The sequence below is a fragment of the Stenella coeruleoalba genome, assembly GCF_951394435.1.
Source record: "Stenella coeruleoalba genome assembly, chromosome: 1".
NCBI lineage: Eukaryota > Metazoa > Chordata > Mammalia > Artiodactyla > Delphinidae > Stenella > Stenella coeruleoalba.
Genome location: NC_137169.1, coordinates 85,478,234 through 85,498,937, shown reverse-complemented (window position 1 = coordinate 85,498,937; position 20,704 = coordinate 85,478,234). Strand labels below are relative to the sequence as shown.

The following is a 20,704-nucleotide window of genomic DNA, read 5'->3' as shown; positions in this document are numbered from 1 at the left end:
TCATCTGATTCAACCCCTTAATACATAGGGCAGGAAGCTGAAGAATAGACTTTGAAAGATTAAATTCAAGTTATAGGAGAATTGAATAATAGAACTATCTTCTGAAAGGGCTTTAAAATAAGTATGTTAAAGATCCTCAAAGAGATAAAGACAGCAATAAGATCCACAAAAAAGAACAGGAGAAATGTAATGCCACCGTTAAGGTGTTGAAACTCTGTGATGGCCGTGTTGGGGCTGTAGCCAAGTTTTTTCATCCTCAGCCCTGCTGTTCTTTTCAGTAACTGTGCATCCTCTTCCTCGTGGTGTTCTTTTGGCTGAACTTTAGCTGAGCTTGTGGAAGGCAGAATGTGTAGGTAAGTTCCTGCTAGTCATCAGAGAACTCTGTACCAGAGTGGGGATGAGAACAAAGGTACTGGGCTTTTGTAATCCATACAATCACCCCTCGAAATGATGTTATTTCATTTTTGGATGACTTAGCATATATTGCATAGTCACTGCCTGCAGGACAACATCCCATGGGAATGTAGCCTTCAATGAGATGTTTCGTCAGTTTTGTTCTCTATGGTATCTTCGATGCCTAGAACAACGCCTGTATTATAGTAGGTGATTGGACAACAAATGCCTACCATATGGTAGGTACTTGATAACTGTGGTTGAAAAATTGCATATGCTGAGGATTACAGGGCACATGAGGTTTAGGAAGTAGATTTTACAAATGCACTCGGATCACTGGTGACAAATACTACTTTCAACTGCTAAAACAGGTGGTGGGGTACAGTTAACATGGAAATGGAAGGGTGAAAATGAGCATAACAGTGTTACAGTTTTTCTCGTTTGATTCCTACAACATCCTTCACAATCGTTGTTTTAAAGATGAGACAAATGAGTCTTAAAGAGGCCTAACTGACTTGTTGAGGGTGGCAAAATAACCTCTGAGAGACTGTACTGGTTTTCTCCCTGCATCCTATCCCCACCTTAGCCTATATCAGAGACTTCTCCTCCTAGAAATACAGAGTTAATAGCTTAACACCAAAGCAGGGATTGCCTGATAGGTTGTTGACTTACAATTTTGAACTTTTTATTCCAAGTCTTAATATTTAACATTGCTGCTGTCACTTTTCTTAAATGTCAGCTTCTGTTATTTACCTTCATCACTCTCACCTTGCTCATACTGACTCCTTTGTACTACATGGATTTGCTGTCAGGCACCACCTTGTGCTGGTCACCAGGCTTTTCTTACACTAGTCATTGACATCTTGTCAGCAGTGTCGCCGCATTTGCCCCTGGGCCTGTGAATATGGCAATTGTTACCTTCTTGACTGACACTTGAAAATTTGTCAACATGTTATTTATTATTTGGGAGGGATCCTTGGCTAACAGAAGCCATTTCTTAAAGTACTGTATTATCCTTTTAACCAACCCTTATGGTTGTATGAAGTAGAGGTTCTGTGTAATAGTCTACATGCTGTTTTCTTTTCTACAACTTAATTAGTTAATTTTAAAATTAATTAATTTTATTGAGGTACAGTTGATTTACAATGTTGTATTAGTTTCTGGCATACAGCAAAGTGATTCCGTTATACAAATATGTATATATTCTTTTTTTAAATTCTTTTCCATGATAATGTTTTTACAAGATATTGAATATAGGTCCCTGTGGTATACAGTAGGGTTTTGTTGTTCATCAATTTTATATATAGTGATTTGTATCTACTAATCCCAAACTCCTAATTTATCCTTGTCCCCCCTTACCCTTTGGAAACCATAAGTTTGTTTTCTATATCTGTGAGTCTGTTTTTGTTTTGTAAATAAGTTCATTTGTATTATTTTTTAGATTCCACATATAAGTGATATCATATGATATTTGTCTTTCTCTGTCTGACTCCACTCAGTATGACTGTTTCTAGGTCCAGCCATGTTGCTACAAATGGCATTATTTCATTCTTTTTCATGGCTGAGTAATATTCCACTATATATATACTACATCTTCCTTATCCATTCATCTGTGGATGGACATTTAGGTTGCTTCCATGTCTTGGCTATTGTAAATAGTGCTTCTATGAATATTAGGGTTCATGTATTTTTTCAAATTAGAGTTTTCTCTGGATATATGCCCAGGAGTGGAATTGCTAGATCATATGATAACTATATTATTAGTTTTTTAAGGAAACTCCATATGGGTTTCCACAGTGGCTGACCAATTTACATTCCCACCAAGAGTGTAGGAGTGTTCCTTTTTCTCCATACCCTCTCCAGCATTTTTTTTTTTTGTAGACTTTTTAATGGCCATTCTGACCAATGTGAGATGATAACTCCTTATAGTTTTGATTTGCATTTTGTTAATAATTAACGTTGAGAAATTACCTATTGGCCATCTGGATGTCTTTTTTGGAGAAATGTCTGTTTAGGTCCTCTGCCCATTTTTTGATTGGGTTTATTTTGTTGTTGTTATTGAGCTGTATGAGCTGTTTGTATATTTTGGGAATTAATCCCTTGACAGTCTCATCGTGAGCTGTATGAGCTGTTTGTATATTTTGGGAATTAATCCCTTGACAGTCTTATCGTTTGCAAATATTTTTTTGCATTCCGTAAGTTGTCTTTTTGTTTTATGGTTTCCTTTGCTGTGCAAAAGCTTATAAGTTTGATTAGGTCCCACTTGTTTATTTTTGCTTTTATTTCTATTGCCTTGGGAGACTGATACATTCTGTTTTCTTAATGGATGATATTATACTTAGTAGAAGGTAGAAACCAATGTTATTGCCGTAACTAAACTGATAAATTGGGCCATGCATTTCAAAGTCATGAAAAGGGTATACCAAAACTCTGTTGATACACACATGACCCTTTGCTCACCTCCTTCTGGTATCTGCTCAGGTGTTACTTTATTAAAGAAGCCTCTGTGTGTACCAAATGGAAAACTTCCCTGACCCCAGCCATACTATTCCTTAACCCACATATTCTGCATTCTATTTCTGAGGAAAAACCACTTTAAAACACAATATTTTGGGTCCCTGGACTTAATACCAACATGTGTGTGTAGAGCGGGAGTGGTTCTGTACACCACCAAGCAATGCTCAGGACACCAGTTGGGTATCCTACAATTTAACTCAATTCTGACACTATGTACTTGGGGATAAGTGTCATATCCCACAGGGAAGGGGTCAATCCCACAAGACTGACACCTTCCCCCCTTCTACCACTTCAGATACCAGTCACCAAGCCCAGGTTATCACATGTGTTTCTGACTAATAGGCTATAGGAGGTTCCAGCGACCCCCCTCTATCTTAGGATGCCAATCACAAGAGCAGGTTGTTATCTGTACTTCTGACAGGCTATAAATCAGATGTTTCCATGATCTCCTCCTTGGGTTCAATTAATTTCCTAGAGTGGCTCATAGAAGTCAGAGAAACATTTTACTTACTAGATCACTGGTTTATAATAAAAGGATATAACTCAGGAATAGTCAGATGGAAGAATTATTATATAGGGCAAGATATGGAAAAAGGGCACGGAGTTTCCATGCCTTCACCAGGCACACCACTCTCACCCAAATCTGGTATTCCTACCTTGGAAGCTCTCCACATCCTGTTCTTTTGGATTTTTATAGGGCTTCATTACCTAGGTATGATTGATTAAATCATTGGCCATTGGCGATTGATTGAACCTCCAGCCCCTCTCCCCTCCACTGAGGTCAGGGAGACAGGTGGGTGGGACTGAATGTTCCGACTTACCACAAGGTTGATTCTCCTGGCAACCAGCCCCCATCCTTTGGTTCTTTCCAAAAGTCACCTCATTGACATAGCAAAAGACACTTCCATTGTTTTCATCATTGAGGAAAGTCCAAGAGTTTTAGGAGCAATGTGTGAGAAAACAGGACAAAGACCAAATATATACCTTTCATTATGAATCACACTATCTCACACACACACACACACACACACACACACACACACACACACACACAGAGATACACTAATCTATGTTTGTGTTTGTGTCCCACCCCCTAGTCCCCATCACTTTGTATAAGATCCATGAAACTAGAAAGTGTAATTTGTTTACTGCTCTGTCCCTAGACCTGGTCACAATGTCTACCATATAGTAAGCACTTTGTAAATATTGTTGAGAAATTGAATATGCCTAGGAAACATTTTAGGTCATGGGACACATGAGATTTAGGAAGCATGTTTTACAAGTTCACTTGACTCATTGGCGATTCTACATTGGGTTGCTCTATTACTCAGCTCAGGCCACCATAACAATATACCATGAAGTGGGTAGCTTAAACACCAGAAAGTTATTTTCTCACAGTTCTGGAGGCTAGAAGTCTGAGATCAGGGTGCCACCATGATCGGGTTCCACCTTGGGGGTTAGGGCTTCAATATATGAATTTGGGGAGAACACAGTTCAGTCTATAGCAGTTGCCAAAAGTGCTGGTACTTGGAAATGGGAGTAAAGTTTTACATGGAAACTGAAGAATTAAAGGAAAAAAAAACAAAAAAAAAAAAAACAAAACATGCCAGGTAGAAGAGTACATGCAGACCCCCAGGGAAAGATAGAGTTTGGTGGAAATCACATGTGACTGATATGTATATTTATATAGAGAGTGGAATAAGGTAAGTTTGAATAGGGACACAGGACCAGATCATGAAGGATCTTGTAGACTATAATAAAGAGTTTGAATATTAACAAAATGCAATGAGAAGCCAATGAAAAATTTTAAACAATCAAATTTATGTATTTAAAAGGCTATTCTGGTGCAAAGTAAAGAGTGGATTTCAGTAGGAGGCAAGGAAAATGGGGAAACTGGGGAAACCAGTAAGAAATAGTCCCAGTAAGAGATAATGGTGGCAGTGAAAATGGATGGAAGTGCTTGGATTCATATATTTTGGAGACACTGTCATTAGATTTGCTGGTGGAAGAGAAATGGGGAATGAGAGAGAACAATATCAAGAATGATTCACAGATTTTTGGCTTAAGCTGGATAAATGGCAGTGTCATAATAAAGTAAATGGGAAAAACTAAGGGAGGAATAGTTTTTTTATTGAAGAACAGAGGAATGTTTGCATGATACTACTTTAAGTTGCTTAACAGCTGGTAGTTAGGCGTGAAGATAGGGTTTAGATGGAGAAAAAAGATCACATTGATTTGAGTTAATATCATTTAATTTTGTAGCCTTATTTTGTGTTCAGGTTACAAATATCTTATTAAAAGCAATGTGAATATAGTCCTTTAAGTGAATAAAATGGGATCATTATTTTTTAGAAACTTTTTTATAGACTCATATCTTTCTAAAATTTTCATTATAAATAATAATTTCTCAAAATGGAGAAATGAAATCTGATTTTATGTTATAATTATAATCACTGTACCTAGGCTTTTCCATCATGGAAACAGCTAATCCAAATTAATTTCTGCCTTGTAAGTTTTTTTCCCTCGGATATTTCTTCAAAGGGCAAAGTAACTGAGCTGGAGTTAATTAATGCATTAATCCAACCTATGAATTAATCTAGCTGTAAGTAGCTGCACAATGTTATTTATTCTTTGCCTTAAAATAATCTCAGAATGGATGCTTCTAGAACAGCTGTACCCCAAGATAGGGACCATTATAGTTATATCACAATGAAATATAAATAAAGTGAGTAAGTGAAAGCTGTTTGAGGATTTTAAATTGGAAGCAACATAGTGATAGTTATTTTTTCTTCTTCAATTAAACATAACACTACCAATAGTCTTGCTTTTAACAGTGCTTTCTTAAAAAAAAATCATTCTACTAAAGCAAATTAGGGAAAAAGTGAAATTGGGATACATAATTATGATGTGATTTGCTTTTCCCTCAACAGAATAACAATTATATATGAAAATTTCTCTGTCTGTGATTCCATGACCCAGCCAGGTATAATAGAAGAATACCAGTGATAAAGAGTAATAATAAAATAATAGGTCATTGTAGTGTAGCATTGTACTTGTTTTTATTTCTATTCTCAAATGAAAGGCATTATGATTGATTATCTCGTTAATATCTGACTGGTATATATTTTTCTTTCTTTTTTTTTTTTTAATTTGGACCTTAGGTATAAGAGTCTGTTTGCCAGTGTTTTTTTTTTTTTTTAATTAATTAATTAATTTATTTTATTTTTGGCTGCGTTGGGTCTTCATTGTTGTGCACGGGCTTTCTCTAGTTGCCGTGAGTGGGGGCTACTCTTTGTGGCGGTGCGTGGGGTTCCCATTGTGGTGGCTTCTCTTGTTGTGGAGCATGGGCTCCAGGCACACGGGCTCCAGGCACATGGGCTTCAGTAGTTGTGGCATGTGGGCTCAGTAGTTGTGACTCGCGGGCTCTAAAGCGTAGGTTCAGTAGTTGTAGTAAGCACGGGCTTAGTTGCTCTGCGGCATGTGAGATCTTCCCGGACCAGGGCTCAAACCCATCTCCCCTGCGTTGGCAGGCAGATTCTTAACCACTGCACCACCAGGGAAGCCCTACTTTTCATTTTTGATAATAGATTTTAAAGTGCATGTGTACATGTGTGTGTGTGTGTGTTTAATCAAACCATCATGAATAATTTTTAAGTCAGTTTCCTATTTTGAGGGCATTAATACTTTAGAAAAACAATGTTTATGTAAATAGGGGCAACTTGATATAATGTAGTAAGGGAAAGCTCTGAATTCAGATCTTGCTCTACCACATATTAGCTGCTTATCTTTGGACAAATAATTTACTTTCTTTGAACCTCACTTTTCTCATCTTCAATAGGAGAATGGTGCCTAACTTGAAGAGTTGTGATCAAAAAGAGAGAATAAGTACAAAACACTTATCAGTAGGCCCAGCATAAGTATTATTTGCAAATAGACAAGTATCTTGTTCATTTTGAGAATAAAGTAAGTGACCTATTTTTACAGTGGGCCTTAATATTTGGAAAATGTATTGATGGTTGTCAGAACTAATGCCTTTTAAGCAGTTAAGCACTTTTTAGAGTATGTGCCCAGCTTATATGAAAAATGTAGACGTTTAAGATGATGGTGGCTAAACTTGAATGTCTCACTTGAGAATAAGAATTAGGAGAAGCATTAATACGGCTAAAGAAATGATTTTCAAGCTTGGATGCACAGTGCAGTCTCCTGGAGAGATTTTTAAAAATTACAGTGCTTGAGTCCTACTCAGAGCAATTCTGATGTAATTAGCATGGAGTCTCTCTTGCCAAGATATCAGAATTTTTAAAAAACTCTCCAAATGTTTTAAAATGTAGAGTTAAAAATGTCTGGGCTAGACCTATAAAATATCAACCATTCTGGATAATGAAGCAGAGGAAGTCAATTTGCAGAGACAGAATAAACCTAGATGCACACAGAAGAGAGAGCAAGAGACAGATCCTATGGCTTTCCATGAGGATTCCCAGCTCTTCCTGGATGCCTTGCTGTTTTCCTGCTGTTACATGAGATACTTCTATACCCTCATAATAATCTTCTGAACCTAGTTTCTGTTACCTGGAACCAAAGGAGTCCATTTGAATCTGGAAGTTAAAAGTCATGGAGGGCCTAAAAATGTGTTATTTTAAGCTGGATCCTAGCAAAATTGTGAGGTGAATTTTTACGTCACTTTGTGTGACTGAATTATAGAATGCCTGTATTTACATAAGGAACTTGATTGCCTAGAACAGTTATTTACCATTCCTACTAGATGACTCTTTTGAGAGGCTTTGCTAATAAATTCAGTAGTCTTCCAGAGGTAAGAGTCGAATGTTACTCTACATTAAAATAATAGAATATTGGACTTTTTAAATATCTGGAATACAGTTAATGATTATTTCATCTAAACTGATTATCATCTTATGGGAACTGATGTAAAAAAGAGGCTAAGTACCCATGGACAGTAGTCTGATGCATTCAACAAATATTTTAAGCATCTTTCTGTTAAGTCTTATGCTTGGTGCTGGAAGTAAATTAAATGGGAGACACATACATGTAAGCAACCAAGTACAGAGTATGATAAGGGAACAGGTGAGCTTGTGGATAGCTGGGGAAGTTGCCTGGTGGAGATGACAGCAAGACTGACTCTTGCAGGATTAGTTGGAATTTTCAGAGCAGAAAAACCAGGCAGGAGGTAACATTTTAGGAAAAATAAAAAGTCATAATGCATAGATGCATTAATGACATTGTTTTGTTTGAGAAATTGTAAGTGGTTTAATAAACTGAAGTATAAGATGTTGTGAGGGAATGGTAGTAGATGAGATTAGAAAGGGTGAAAGATGTGATTAGAAAGTGTAGGGAAAGGGAAGAGCCCAGATCACAACTGGGGTTATATAGTGCTGAAGAGATAATGCTGTATTCTGCAGGTAGTGAAGCTCCTTGAAGGATTTTGTAGATGGAAATGAAATGAGAACATTTAAGTGTAACTCATATAAATTTGGGAACTCTCATGGTCTATGCATGTCATCGAGTTATTTTTTTTAGATTGAATTGTAAGTAACTAAAATCTTTTCTCAGTCTCCCCTAAAAAATTCTGAGGGGGAAAAAGGAAATTTTTACAAAAGTCATCTTTAGACATCTCTCTCATTCTCAATATCTCATGTGGCTGACAATGGCTTTTATAAAAGAAGTGTTACTTTTTATTTTTACTCTCTAAAAATCTGCTGAATATTTAGTTTTTCCTTAATCTCTATTTTTACCCTTGCCCTCCATCCTGATCTCAGTTCTTTATCACTTCAGTCTCTTTTGATTCTGTAGTTTTCTTTTTGTTTCTATTAAGTGCATTTTGAACAACCAGAGAGATTGTGGTGATGTCCAGATTATAAGTTGATTCCTGAATTAGAGAGTGGAGAGAAGGGGGAAATTTTTTAAAATTCAAGTTCCTGTATTTAACCCTTTTAACTACTTTAGCAGACTCCTCAGTTTCAGAAAATAGAAGGTAAATGAGATATCCAACAAAGGACAATGAGAATGTCGAAAAGCATTGTGTATTAAAAATAATTATAAAGATATAAATGATGAGAGTTGCCTTATGGGAAAGTGATTTTATTTATCTTTGTCTCTACAAGGGGCAGATTTGCCTTTAAGAGTAAGTATTTTATATATAATATGATATAATGTAATCTAAACATATATTTTGCAAATATTTCAAATTCTAATGGAGATACTAATTTGAATAGGTTATAGTCTCTGCCTTCAAGGAGCTTATGCTCTGTTTGAAGAGAAAATCAACATGTACTGCACAGTATGATGACTACTGAGGTACAGCCATATTTTAAATGATAAAATATCAAAGAAAAGAGTCAGCTACTTTAGACAACTATATGAAGTCTATTAAAGAAATGCCCCAGGAAGCATATTCTTGCATGAATGAGTTGAGTTTGGAAAGATGATTAGGAGCTTGATGGGTGAAGAAAGTGTTAGGTTATATTTCAGGCTAGTCGGAATACCTAAGATAATGCATGGAGACAAGTGACAGTGTGATGAATGATCTGTGGTTTTAATTTTGTGTTCAGTTGGTTGGTGGGTAGTTTTATTTACATTTTTCTGTATGTAAGCTCCAGAGACCTTGTCTGTTTTGTTCATCACTAATTTTTTCACTTATTACAGGATAATCACTCTTCTATGTCAATACATTCTTTTTTTCTGTGTCATTCCTGACACCAGTATAACATTCTTTGTACAGTTGCATCATTGGGGAGCTAGTCCTCATTATTCAACATCTAGGTTGTTTCTTACATTCATTGCTTACTAACACTATCAGATGACTGGAAAAATAATACAGTCTGAAATTGAAAATCTGAATAACATATTCTTTAGAAGGGAATGTACGATGAGGTACATTTTGAAGGAGTTGAGTTTGAATTAATGACAAAGCATCCACATCCAAAGGTCTTGAAGTCTCTTGGAAATCTGAATTTGGAGGTTGCAATTTGGATTTGGGAGGAACTAGCCTTGTGGTGAGAGCTGAAATCTGAGATGCTTAAGTTCCCTGAGCAAGGGTGCAGAGGGGAACAAGCTTTTAAATTTCAGAAAATGAAGCGTACATTAAGGCTTGAGTATAGTGTGAGGTTGACCAGACTGGTTTGCTGTAGCACCACACTGTGGTAAAAAGGCACAAAGACAAAACAAAAAAATAGCCCTGTATGTACAATATGAAAAAAGACTGCCTATTACAACTAAAGATTTTAGGTTATGTCATATCTGCATATACATCAGTAGTAGTTTTGTCAATGAAATAAAATATACATTTTTATAAGAAAGTATACTGCTCATTTGACATTTGTGTGTTTATTGATTTTTTTGTTATTTGTTTTGTTGTTTGCTTTTCGATTTTGTTTTGAAGCTTAAGGAAAATCTTGCAGAGTTTGGCCACATCATTCCCTTTCTAAATATTAAGGCAGCAGCCTTCTTAAGAATTCCAAAGCAATGTTTTATGTATTTAAAACTACGTAAATTAAGAAATGCAAGTTAAACTACACATATATATCTACGTCCTTGGGCTATTGTCTAATGCTATATAGCTGTAATTATTGAAAAACTAAAATTCATCTGTGAGATTGAAGAGATTAGTTATTTCAGTACAAAGCCATGAAAAAAGGAGAAAATGTGGAGTCATTCACCTCACCTAATAATGAACATGGAAACATAAGTATTTCTGCTATCATCATCAGATCAAAGATTGCCCAAAGTTTCTAAGGCTCCTCAAACATGGAAGGGGCTTCTAAAATTTCCCTGGTGTTAACCAAATTGTGGTGTCAGGAAATTCTTCCATAGTCTAACCTTGAAGTTCCTTGATTCAATTTAAATTATGATTATTCAGAGCTAAAAAAATCTCACTGAAGATGTTTATTTCCTCACCTATCCCTGTACATACTCACACAGACACAGACAGACACACACCTCAAATTAACATGACTCTGATTATCCCTCACTTCCTTATATTATACATTATAACTTTTGTCTTTGCTAATAATCCTTTTAATAGTATTGCCATCCACGTGAGAACAGAAGACATTGTGCTCACAATAGGACTGCACAACATTCAGAAATGTCCCTTGAAACCCAGAACATTGTTGGCAGAAGATGCCTGCCACAGCTGAAGGCTAGATGCCATCAGGTACCTCTTTGCAGGCACCAGAGACACATTAGTCTTTCAATTGACAAGTTTGATGCCTTTTTACATATTACGTGAACTTAACTTTGCATTATAAATGGTGGCGGTCTAGAAATAATTTTTATGCAGGTCATGGCAATCTTTATCTACATAAGACACATTCCTGTAAAATTAAAGTTCTGCTCAAACAACTTTTGAGTGATGATTCACAAGAGAAAAGAGTTCTAACTTACAATTAACTAGACCTGTCCATTCAGTAACCACTTTGGCTGAGAAAATTCATCCTCTTTATATTTGCCAGTATTATTTGTCTTTCAGAGATAAACAGAGAGAAAGGGAAGGAGGAAGAGAAAGAGAGAGACAGATACTTTTTTTTTTTTTTACATTTTTATTGGAGTCTAATTGCTTTACAATGGTGTGTTAGTTTCTGCTTTATAACGAAGTGAATCAGTTATACATATACATATATCCCCATATCTCTGCCCTCTTGCGTCTCCCTCCCTCCCACACTGCCTAGCCCACCCCTCTAGCTGGTTACAAAGCAATGAGCTGATCTCCCTGTGCTATGCGACTGCTTCCCACAAGCTATCTATTTTACATTTGGTAGTGTATATATGTCTATATATACACTACCACTCTGTCACTTTGTCCCAGCTTACCCTTGCCCCTCCCCATGTCCTCAAGTCCATCCTCTAGTAGGTCTGCGTCGTTATTCCCGTCTTGCCCCTAGGTTCTTCATGACCATTTTTTTTTAGATTCCATATATATATGTGTTAGCATGCGGTATTTGTTTTTCTCTTTCTTGACTTACTTCACTCTGTATGACAGACTCTAGGTCCATCCACCTCAAAATAACTCAATTTTGTTTCTTTTTATGGCTGAGTAATATTCCATTGTATATACGTGCCACAGCTTCTTTATCCATTCATCTGTCGATGGACACTTAGGTTGCTTCCAAGTCCTGGCTATTGTAAACAGAGCTGCAATGAACATTGTGGTACATGAATCTTTTTGAATTACGGTTTTCTCAGGGTATACGTGCAGTAGTGGGATTGCTGGGTCATATGGTAGTTCTATTTTTAGTTTTTTAAGGAACCTCCATGCTGTTCTCCATAGTGGCTGTATCAATTTACATTCCCACCAACAGTGTATCAGGGTTCCCTTTTCTCCACACCCTCTCCAGCATTAATTGTTTGTAGATTTTTTCATGAGAGCCATTCTGACCAGTGTGAGATGATATCGCATTGTAGTTTTGATTTGCATTTCTCTAATGATTAATGATGTTGAGCATTCTTTCATGTGTTTGTTGGCAATGTGTATATCTTTGCTGGAGAAATATCTATTTAGGTCTTCTGCCCATTTTTGGATTGGGTTGTTTGTTTTTTGATATTGAGCTGTATGAGCTGCTTGTAAATTTTGGAGATTAATCTGTTGTCAGTTGCTTCAATTGCTAATATTTTCTCCCATTCTGAGGGTTGTCTTTTCATCTTGTTTATGGTTTCCTTTGCTGTGTAAAAGCTTTTAAGTTTCATTAGGTCTCATTTGTTTATTTTTATTTCCATTTCTCTAGGAGGTGGGTCAAAAAGGATCTTGCTGTGATTTATGTCATAGAGTGTTCTGCCTATGTTTTCCTCTAAGAGTTTGATAGTTTCTGGCCTTACATATAGGTCCTTAATCCATTTTGAGTTTATTTTTGTGTATGCTGTTAGGGAGTGTCTAATTTCTTTATTTTTACATGTACCTGTCCAGTTTTCCCAGCACCACTTTTAGAAGAGGATGTCTTTTCTCCATTCTATATTCTTGCCTCCTTTATCAAAGATAAGGTGACTATATGTGCGTGGGTTTATCCCTGAGCTTTCTATCCTGTTCCATGGATCTATATTTCTGTTTTTGTGCTAGTACCATACTGTCTTGATTACTGTAGCTTTGTAGTGTAGTCTGAAATCAGGGAGCCTGATTCCTCCAGCTCCGTTTTTCATTCTCAAGATTGCTTTATCTATTCAGGGTCTTTTGTGTTTCCATACAAATTGTGAAATTTTTTTTCTAGTTCTATGAACAATGCCAGTGGTAGTTTGATAGGGATTGCATTGAATCTGTAGATTGCTTTGGTTAGTAGAGTCATTTTCACAATGTTGATTCTTCCAATCCAAGAACATGGTATATCTCGCCATCTATTTGTATCATCTTTAATTTCTTTCATCAGTGTCTTATAATTTTCTGCATACAGGTCTTTTGTCTCTTTAGGTAGGTTTAGTCCTAGGTATTTTATTCTTTTTACTGCAATTGTAAATGGTAGTGTTTCCTAAATTTCTCTTTCAGATTTTTCATCATTAGTGTATAGGAATGCAAGAGATTTCTGTGCATTAATTTTGTATCCTGCTACTTTACCAAATTCACTGATTATACCTCTAGTAGTTTTCTGGTAGCATCTTTAGGATTCTGTATGTATATTATCATGTCATCTGCAAACAGTGACAGCTTTATTTTCTTTTCCAATTTGGATTCCTCTTATTTCTTTTTCGTCTCTGATTGCTGTGGCTAAAACTTCCAAAACTATGTTGAATAATAGTGGTGAGAGTGGGCAACCTTGTCTTCTTCCTGAACTAAGTGGAAATAGTTTCAGTTTTTCACCTTTGAGGATGATGTTGGCTGTGGGTTTGTCATATATGGCCTTTATTATGTTGAGATATGTTCACTCTATGCCTACTTTCTGGAGGTTTTTTGTCATAAATCGGTGTTGAATTTTGTCGAAAGCTTTCTCTGCATCTATTGAGATGATCATATGCTTTTTCTCCTTCAATTTGTTAAGATGGTGTATCACATTGATTGATTTCCGTATATTGAAGAATCTTTGCATTCCTGGGATGAACCCCACTTTATCATGGTGTATGGTCCTTTTAATGTGCTGTTGGATTCTGTTTGCTAGTATTTTGTTGAGGATTTTTGCATCTAAGTTCATCAATGATATTGGTCTGTAGTTTTGTTGTTTTGTGACATCTTTGTCTGGTTTTGGTATCAGGGTGATGGTGGCCTCATAGAATGAGTTTGGGAGTGTTACTCCCTCTGCTATATTTTGGAAAAGTTTGAGAAGGATAGGTGTTAGCTCTTCTCTAAAGGTTTGATAGAATTTGCCTGTGAAGCCATCTGATCCTAGGTTTTTGTTTGTTGGAAGATTTTTAATCACAGTTTCAATTTCAGTGCTTGTGATTGGTCTGTTTATATTTTCTACTTCTTCCTGGTTCAGTCTCAGAAGGTTGTGCTTTTCTAAGAATTTGTCCAATTTCTTCCAGGTTGTCCATTTTATTGGCATATAGTTGCTTGTAGTAATCTCTCATGATTCTTTGTATTTCTGCAGTGTCAGTTGTTACTTCTCCTTTTTCATTTCTAATTCTGTTGATTTGAGTCTTCTCCATTTTTTTCTTGATGAGACTGGCTAATGGTTTATCAGTTTTGTTTATCTTCTCAAAAAATCATCTTTTAGTTTTATTGATTTTTGCTATCGTTTCCTTCATTTCTTTTTCATTTATTTCTGATCTGATCTTGATGATTTCTTCCCTTCTGCTAATTTTGGAGTTTTTTTGTTCTTCTTTCTCTAATTGCTTTAGGTGTAAGGCTAGGTTGTCTATTTGAGATGTTTCTTGTTTCTTAAGGTAGGATTGTATTGCTATAGACTTCCCTATTAGAACTGCTTTTGCTGCATCCCACAGGTTTTGAGTCGTCCTGTTTTCATTGTCATTTGTTTCTAGGTATTTTTTGATTTCCTCTTTGATTTCTTCAGTGATTTCTTGGTTATTAAGTAGTGTATTGTTTAGCCTCCCTGTGTTTGTATTTTTTCCAGATTTTTCCTGTAATTGATATCTAGTCTCATAGCGTTGTGGTCAGAAAAGATATTTGATACAATTTCAATTTTCTTAAATTTAACAAGGCTTGATTTGTGACCCAGGATATGATCTATCCTGGAGAATGTTCCATGAGGACTTGAGAAGAAAGTGTATTGTTTTTTTTGGATGGAATGTCCTATAAATATCAATTCAGTCTATCTTGTTTAATGTAGCATTTAAAGCTTGTGTTTCCTTATTTATTTTCTTTTTGGATGGTCTGTCCATTGGTGAAAGTGGGGTGTTAAAGTCCCCTACTATGATTGTGTTACTGTCGATTTCCCCTTTCATGGCTGTTAGTGTTTGCCTTATGTATTGAGGTGCTCCTATGTTGGGTGCATAAATATTTATAATTGTTATATCTTCTTCTTGGATTGATCCCTTGATCATTATGTAGCATCATTCTTTGTCTCTTGTAATAGTTTTTGTTTTAGAGTCTATTTTGTCTGATATTAGAATTGCTACTCCAGCTTTGTTTTGATTTCCATTTGCATGGAATATCTTTTTCCATGCCCTCACTTCACAGGTCTGAAGTGGGTCTCTTGTAGACAGCGTATATACAGCTCTGGTTTTTGTATCTCTTCAGCCAGTCTATGTGTTTTGGTTAGAGCATTTAATCCATTTACATTTAAGGTAATTATTGATATGTATGTTCCTGTTACCATTTTCTTCTTGTTTTGGGTTTGTTATTGTAGGTCTTTTCCTTCTCTTGTGTTTCCTGCTTGGAGAAGTTCCTTTAGCATTTGTTTTAAAACTGGCTTGGTTGTGCTGAATTCTCTTATCTTTTCCTTGTCTGTAAAGTTTTTAATTTCTCCATCAACTTTGAATGAGATCCTTGTTGGATAGAGTAATCTTGGTTGTAGGTTTTTCCCTTTCATCACTTTAAATAGGTCCTGCCACTCCCTTCTGGCTTGCAGCGTTTCTGCTGAAAGATCAGCTGTTAACCTTATGGGGATTCCCTTGTATGTTATTTGTTGTTTTTCCCTTGCTTCTTTTAATATTTTTTCTTTGTATTCAATTTTTGATAGTTTGATTAGTATGTGTCTTGAAGGTGTACTTCTCCTTGGAATTATCATGTATGGGATTCTCTGTCCTTCCTGGACTTACTTGATTAACTATTTCCTTTCACATATTAGGGAATTTTTCGACTATCTCTTCAAATATTTTCTCAGTTCCTTTCTTTTTCTCTTCTTCTTCTGGGACCCCTATAATTCGAATGTTGGTTTGTTTAATATTGTCCCAGAGTTCTCTGATACTGTCCTCAATTCTTTCTTTTTTTTCTTTATTCTGCTCTGCAGTAGTTATTTCCACTCTTTTATCTTCTAGGTCACTTATCCGTTTTTCTGCCTCGGTTGTTCTGCTATTGATCCCTTCTAGAGAATTTTTAATTTCATTTATTGTGTTGCTCATGATTGTTTGTTTGCTCTTTAGTTCTTCTAGATCTTGTTATCCTTTCTTCTATTTTCTCCATTCTATTTCCAAGATTTTGGATCATATTTCCTATCATTATTCTGAATTCTTTTTCAGGTACACTGCCTATTTCCTCTTCATTTGTTAGGTCTGCTGGGTTTTTACCTTGCTCCTTCATCTGCTATGTGTTTCTTTGTCTTCTCATTTTGCTTAACTTACTGTGTTTGACGTCTCCTTCTTGCAGGCTGCAGGTTCATAGTTCCCATTGTTTTTGGTGTCTACCCCCAGTGGCTAAGGTTGGTTCAGTAGGTTTAGGCTTCCTGGTGGAGGGGACCAATGCCTGTGTCCTGGTCAATGAGGCTGGATCTTGTCTTTCTGGTGGGCAGGTCCACGTCTGGTGGTGTGTTTTGGTGTGTCTATGGCTTTATTATTATTTTAGGCAGTCTCTCTGCTAATGGGTGGGGTTATGTTCCTGTCTTGCTAGTTGTTTGGCATAGGGTGTCCAGCACTGTAACTTGCTGATCGTTGAGTGGAACTGGGTCTTGGTGTTGAGATGGAGATCTCTGGGAGATTTTTGCCATTTGATGTTACGTGGAGCTGGGAGGTCTCTGGTGGACCAATGTGCTGAACTTGGCTCTCCCACCTCAGAGGCACAGCCCTGAGGCCTGGCTGGATCACCAAGAGCCTGTCATCCACACAGCTCAGAATAAAAGGCAGAAAGAAAAGATTTTTAAAAAAAAATATTATAATAAAAAACAAAAAATAGTTACAAAAAATATTTTAATGTAATTAAAAAAAGAAAGAAAGAACAACCAAACCAAAAAACAAAATCAGCAATGATAACAAATGCTGAAAAGTATTACAAAAAAAAAAAGTGGACAGACAGAACCCTAGGATAAATGGTAAAAGCAAAGCTATACAGACAAAATCACACACAGAAACATACGCATACACCCTCACAAAAAGAGAAATAGGGAAAAAGAATATATATATATATATCATTGCTCCCAAAGTCCACCTCCTCAATTTGGGATGATTCATTGTCTATTCAGGTATTCCAGAGACGCAGGGTACATCAAGTAGATTGTGGAGATTTAATCCGCTGCTCCTGAGGCTGCTGGGAGAGATTTCCCTTTCTCTTCTTTTTTTGCACAGCTCCCGGGGTTCAGCTTTGGATTCGCCCCCCCACCACCACTTGTAGGTCGCCTGTGGGCATCTGTTCTTTGCTTAGACAGGATGGGGTTAAAGGAGCAGCTGCTTCGGGGGCTCTGGCTCACTCAGGCCGGGGGGAGGGAGGGGTGCGGATGTGGGGTGAGCCTGTGGCGGCAGAGGCCGGCATAACGTTACACCAGCCTGAGGCACTCCATGTGTTCTCCCGGGAAAGTTGTCCTTGGATCACGGGACCCTGGCAGTGGCGGGCTGCACAGGCTCCCGGGAGGGAGGTGTGGATAGTGACCTGTGCTTGCACACAGGCTTCTTGGTGGCGGCAGCAGCGGCCTTAGCGTCTCATGCCCGTCTTTGGGGTACGCTCTGATAGCCGCGGCTCGTGCCCGTCTCTGGGGCTCCTTTAAGCCGTGCTCTTAATCCTCTCTCCTTGCGCACCAGGAAACAAAGAGGGAAGAAAAAGTCTCTTGCCTCTTCGGAAGGTCCAGACTTTTCCCTGGACTCCCTTCCGGCCAGCCGTGGCGCACTAACCCCCTGCAGGCTGTGTTCACACCGCCAACCCCAGTCCTCTCCCTGCGCTCCGACTGAAGCCCGAGCCTCAGCTCGCAGCCCCGCCTGCCCCGGCGGGTGAGCAGACAAGCCTCTTGGGCTGGTGAGTGCCGGTCGGCACCGATCCTCTGTGCGGGAATCTCACCGCTTTGCCCCCTGCACCCCTGTTGCTGTGCTCTCCTCCGCGGTTCTGTTTCCCCCTCCGCCACCTGCTGTCTCCACCCGCAAAGGGGCTTCCTAGTGTGTGGAAACCTTTCCTCCTTTACAGCTCCCTCCCACTGGTGCAGGTCCCGTCCCTATTCTTTTGTCTCTGTTTTTTCTTTTGCCCTACCCAGGTATGTGGGGTGTTTCTTTCCTTTTGGGAGGTGTGAGGCCTTTTACCAGCATTCAGTAGGTATTCTGTAGGAGTTGTTCCACATGTAGATGTATTTCTGATGTATTTGTGGGGAGGAAGGTGATCTCCACATCTTACCCTTCCGCCATCTTGAAGCTCCTCAGAGACAGAGACATTTTACAAACAAAAGACCTGATGAAATGTTCAATAACCTCTGCAATCAGAGAGACAACATTTAGAAAGCACCTACTGTGTTTCAGTGGGCCATGCACTTTGTAAAGGGTTTTTTGATTGAATCTTTCCAGTAATACAAAGTTGCTTTTAACTGTTCATTTAACAAAGGTAGTTTTACAGTTTTGAGAAATTACAGTTGAAATTTCTATACTGTTTGGTACCTGTTTGGTTTCTGAAGAAAGTCCCCTCATGCACATGAATACATTACCCACTTTCCAAATTAGATGTCTCCCTGTGGCTTTTGATCTCCTGCATTTTCCAGGATCCCTAGGAGGTAGGAAATTAGGCAACCAGCATTCATGCTGCTGTACTGAAAACGGTAAAGAAGAAAAGGAAAGGATGTGTTAGGTGGCTTTCCTAAAATCTCATAAATAGAGTGAGGTTACTGGAAATTGAATTTAGGACTCCTGACTTGCTGTTGCCCTTATCTCTGAGCACTAAAGACATTTCCACAAATTAAGTACAAAAAGGTTGGGCTAATGGGACCAAGGAGATAAATTCTGAAATTACTCCCTTTTGTGTTTGAATCTCAGAATGTTTTAAGTGTAGTTTTATTGTTTATTTAATTGATATTATTTCCATTAGTACTCTCTAAACTACTTTTTAAATTAGAAAAAGATGATATTATATGAATTTGGTTCTCTGCTAACTGACTTTTTTGCTAATTTTCATCACTCCAAACAGACCGATGTAATCTATATTAATTTAAATGCTGTGTTGAAGTGATTTTTGTAAAAGATTATATGGGAAAATCAGATGTGATACAAGAATAATTATTGGCTATTTGTTTTTTCGCAGTCACAATATGGAGCTTCAGTTTCTGCCACGCCTCAACTACCCCTCTTTTATACTCCTATTGATCTGGTGGACATTAGTGTGGAAATGGCTGGATTGAAGTTTACAAATCCTTTTGGTCTTGCCAGTGCAACTCCAACTAGCAGTTCATCAATGATTCGTAGAGCTTTTGAAGCTGGATGGGGCTTTGCTCTGACCAAAACTTTCTCTCTTGATAAGGTAAGAAATTATTTTTGAAGTCATGTTTAAATATCTATCATGTATTTTAATTAGGGCATAAATATTATAATGGAAAGATTTTTCTGACCTATAAATAACTATTATTAAACTACTGGATAAAACCTATTATTACAAATGAGTCTTTAATTTCCTTCTATTCCTTCTGTCCCATGGAGGGGGAATGGCATAGAGTTTTCATTGTGTTTTGTCTAAGAAGCATCAAAAATATAAATACTACAGAGTGTCTATTTCATTTAATAATCACAAACTTACTTATTCTTATGTCGGCATTATTAATTGTTTTGTGATTTCTGGATGTATGTGAATGAGGACATATGCCTCAACTCAAAGTTAGAGAGACAATGAATTTTATTTGCACATAATCCTGGAATCAAAGCCGTGCCAAAAAAAATCACTTATTGTAAATTACTGGTGCTGGGAATAAGATTCTTCTTGAATTTTTAAATACAGAAACCTTTCCCCAAATACAATACCTGAGTTTAATTTGATATTATGACTTTGTACTCACAATGCAAGTGGACATACTTAGTAGAAAATAAACTACATATTAAAGTTCAGATTGATTCTTTAAAGTACAGAAAGCATAGAAGTGTATGTTTTCAAAGTGGAATAATTTATGCAGTAGAGGGTTGCATCCTTACACGGTTTTGGATTAGAAAAAAGCAGCAAAATTTAACATTTTTAGGCCCTTTATTGATAAAATTTTAAATGCTACACCTATCGATATATTTAGTACTTACCAGTAGTTAGTAATAATTAATGTATAAGAATGTGTGTATCTACTGACTGAGAAAAGAGTATCATTATTTAAATCAGCCTTATCCTTAGGCAAAGAAAATAATACGCAAGAAATATGCCCCATTAAGCACATTCTCTTCTTTCACCTCTTACTAGGATCAATAGCTGGCGTTATTATGGCTAAACCATCACAGCTGTTTTATTCTGACAGCTTTACAAGATGCTATGTGTAAGTGTGATCAAGAATATCTAGAGAATCCTCAAAAGTTAGAAAACTAGTGCATG

At 37.2% G+C, this 20,704-nt stretch overlaps 1 protein-coding gene across 2 annotated transcripts in view; it reads left to right on the top strand.

The window, feature by feature from the left end:
* Positions 1-20,704, top strand: part of DPYD (dihydropyrimidine dehydrogenase) — an 814,043-nt gene that overhangs the window by 399,448 nt on the left and 393,891 nt on the right. For both annotated transcript variants that reach the window (XM_079926015.1, XM_079926014.1), the window contains exon 13: positions 19,445-19,660. In XM_079926015.1, coding sequence (XP_079782141.1) covers positions 19,445-19,660 — 216 coding nt within the window. The remainder of the gene's footprint in view (positions 1-19,444; positions 19,661-20,704) is intronic.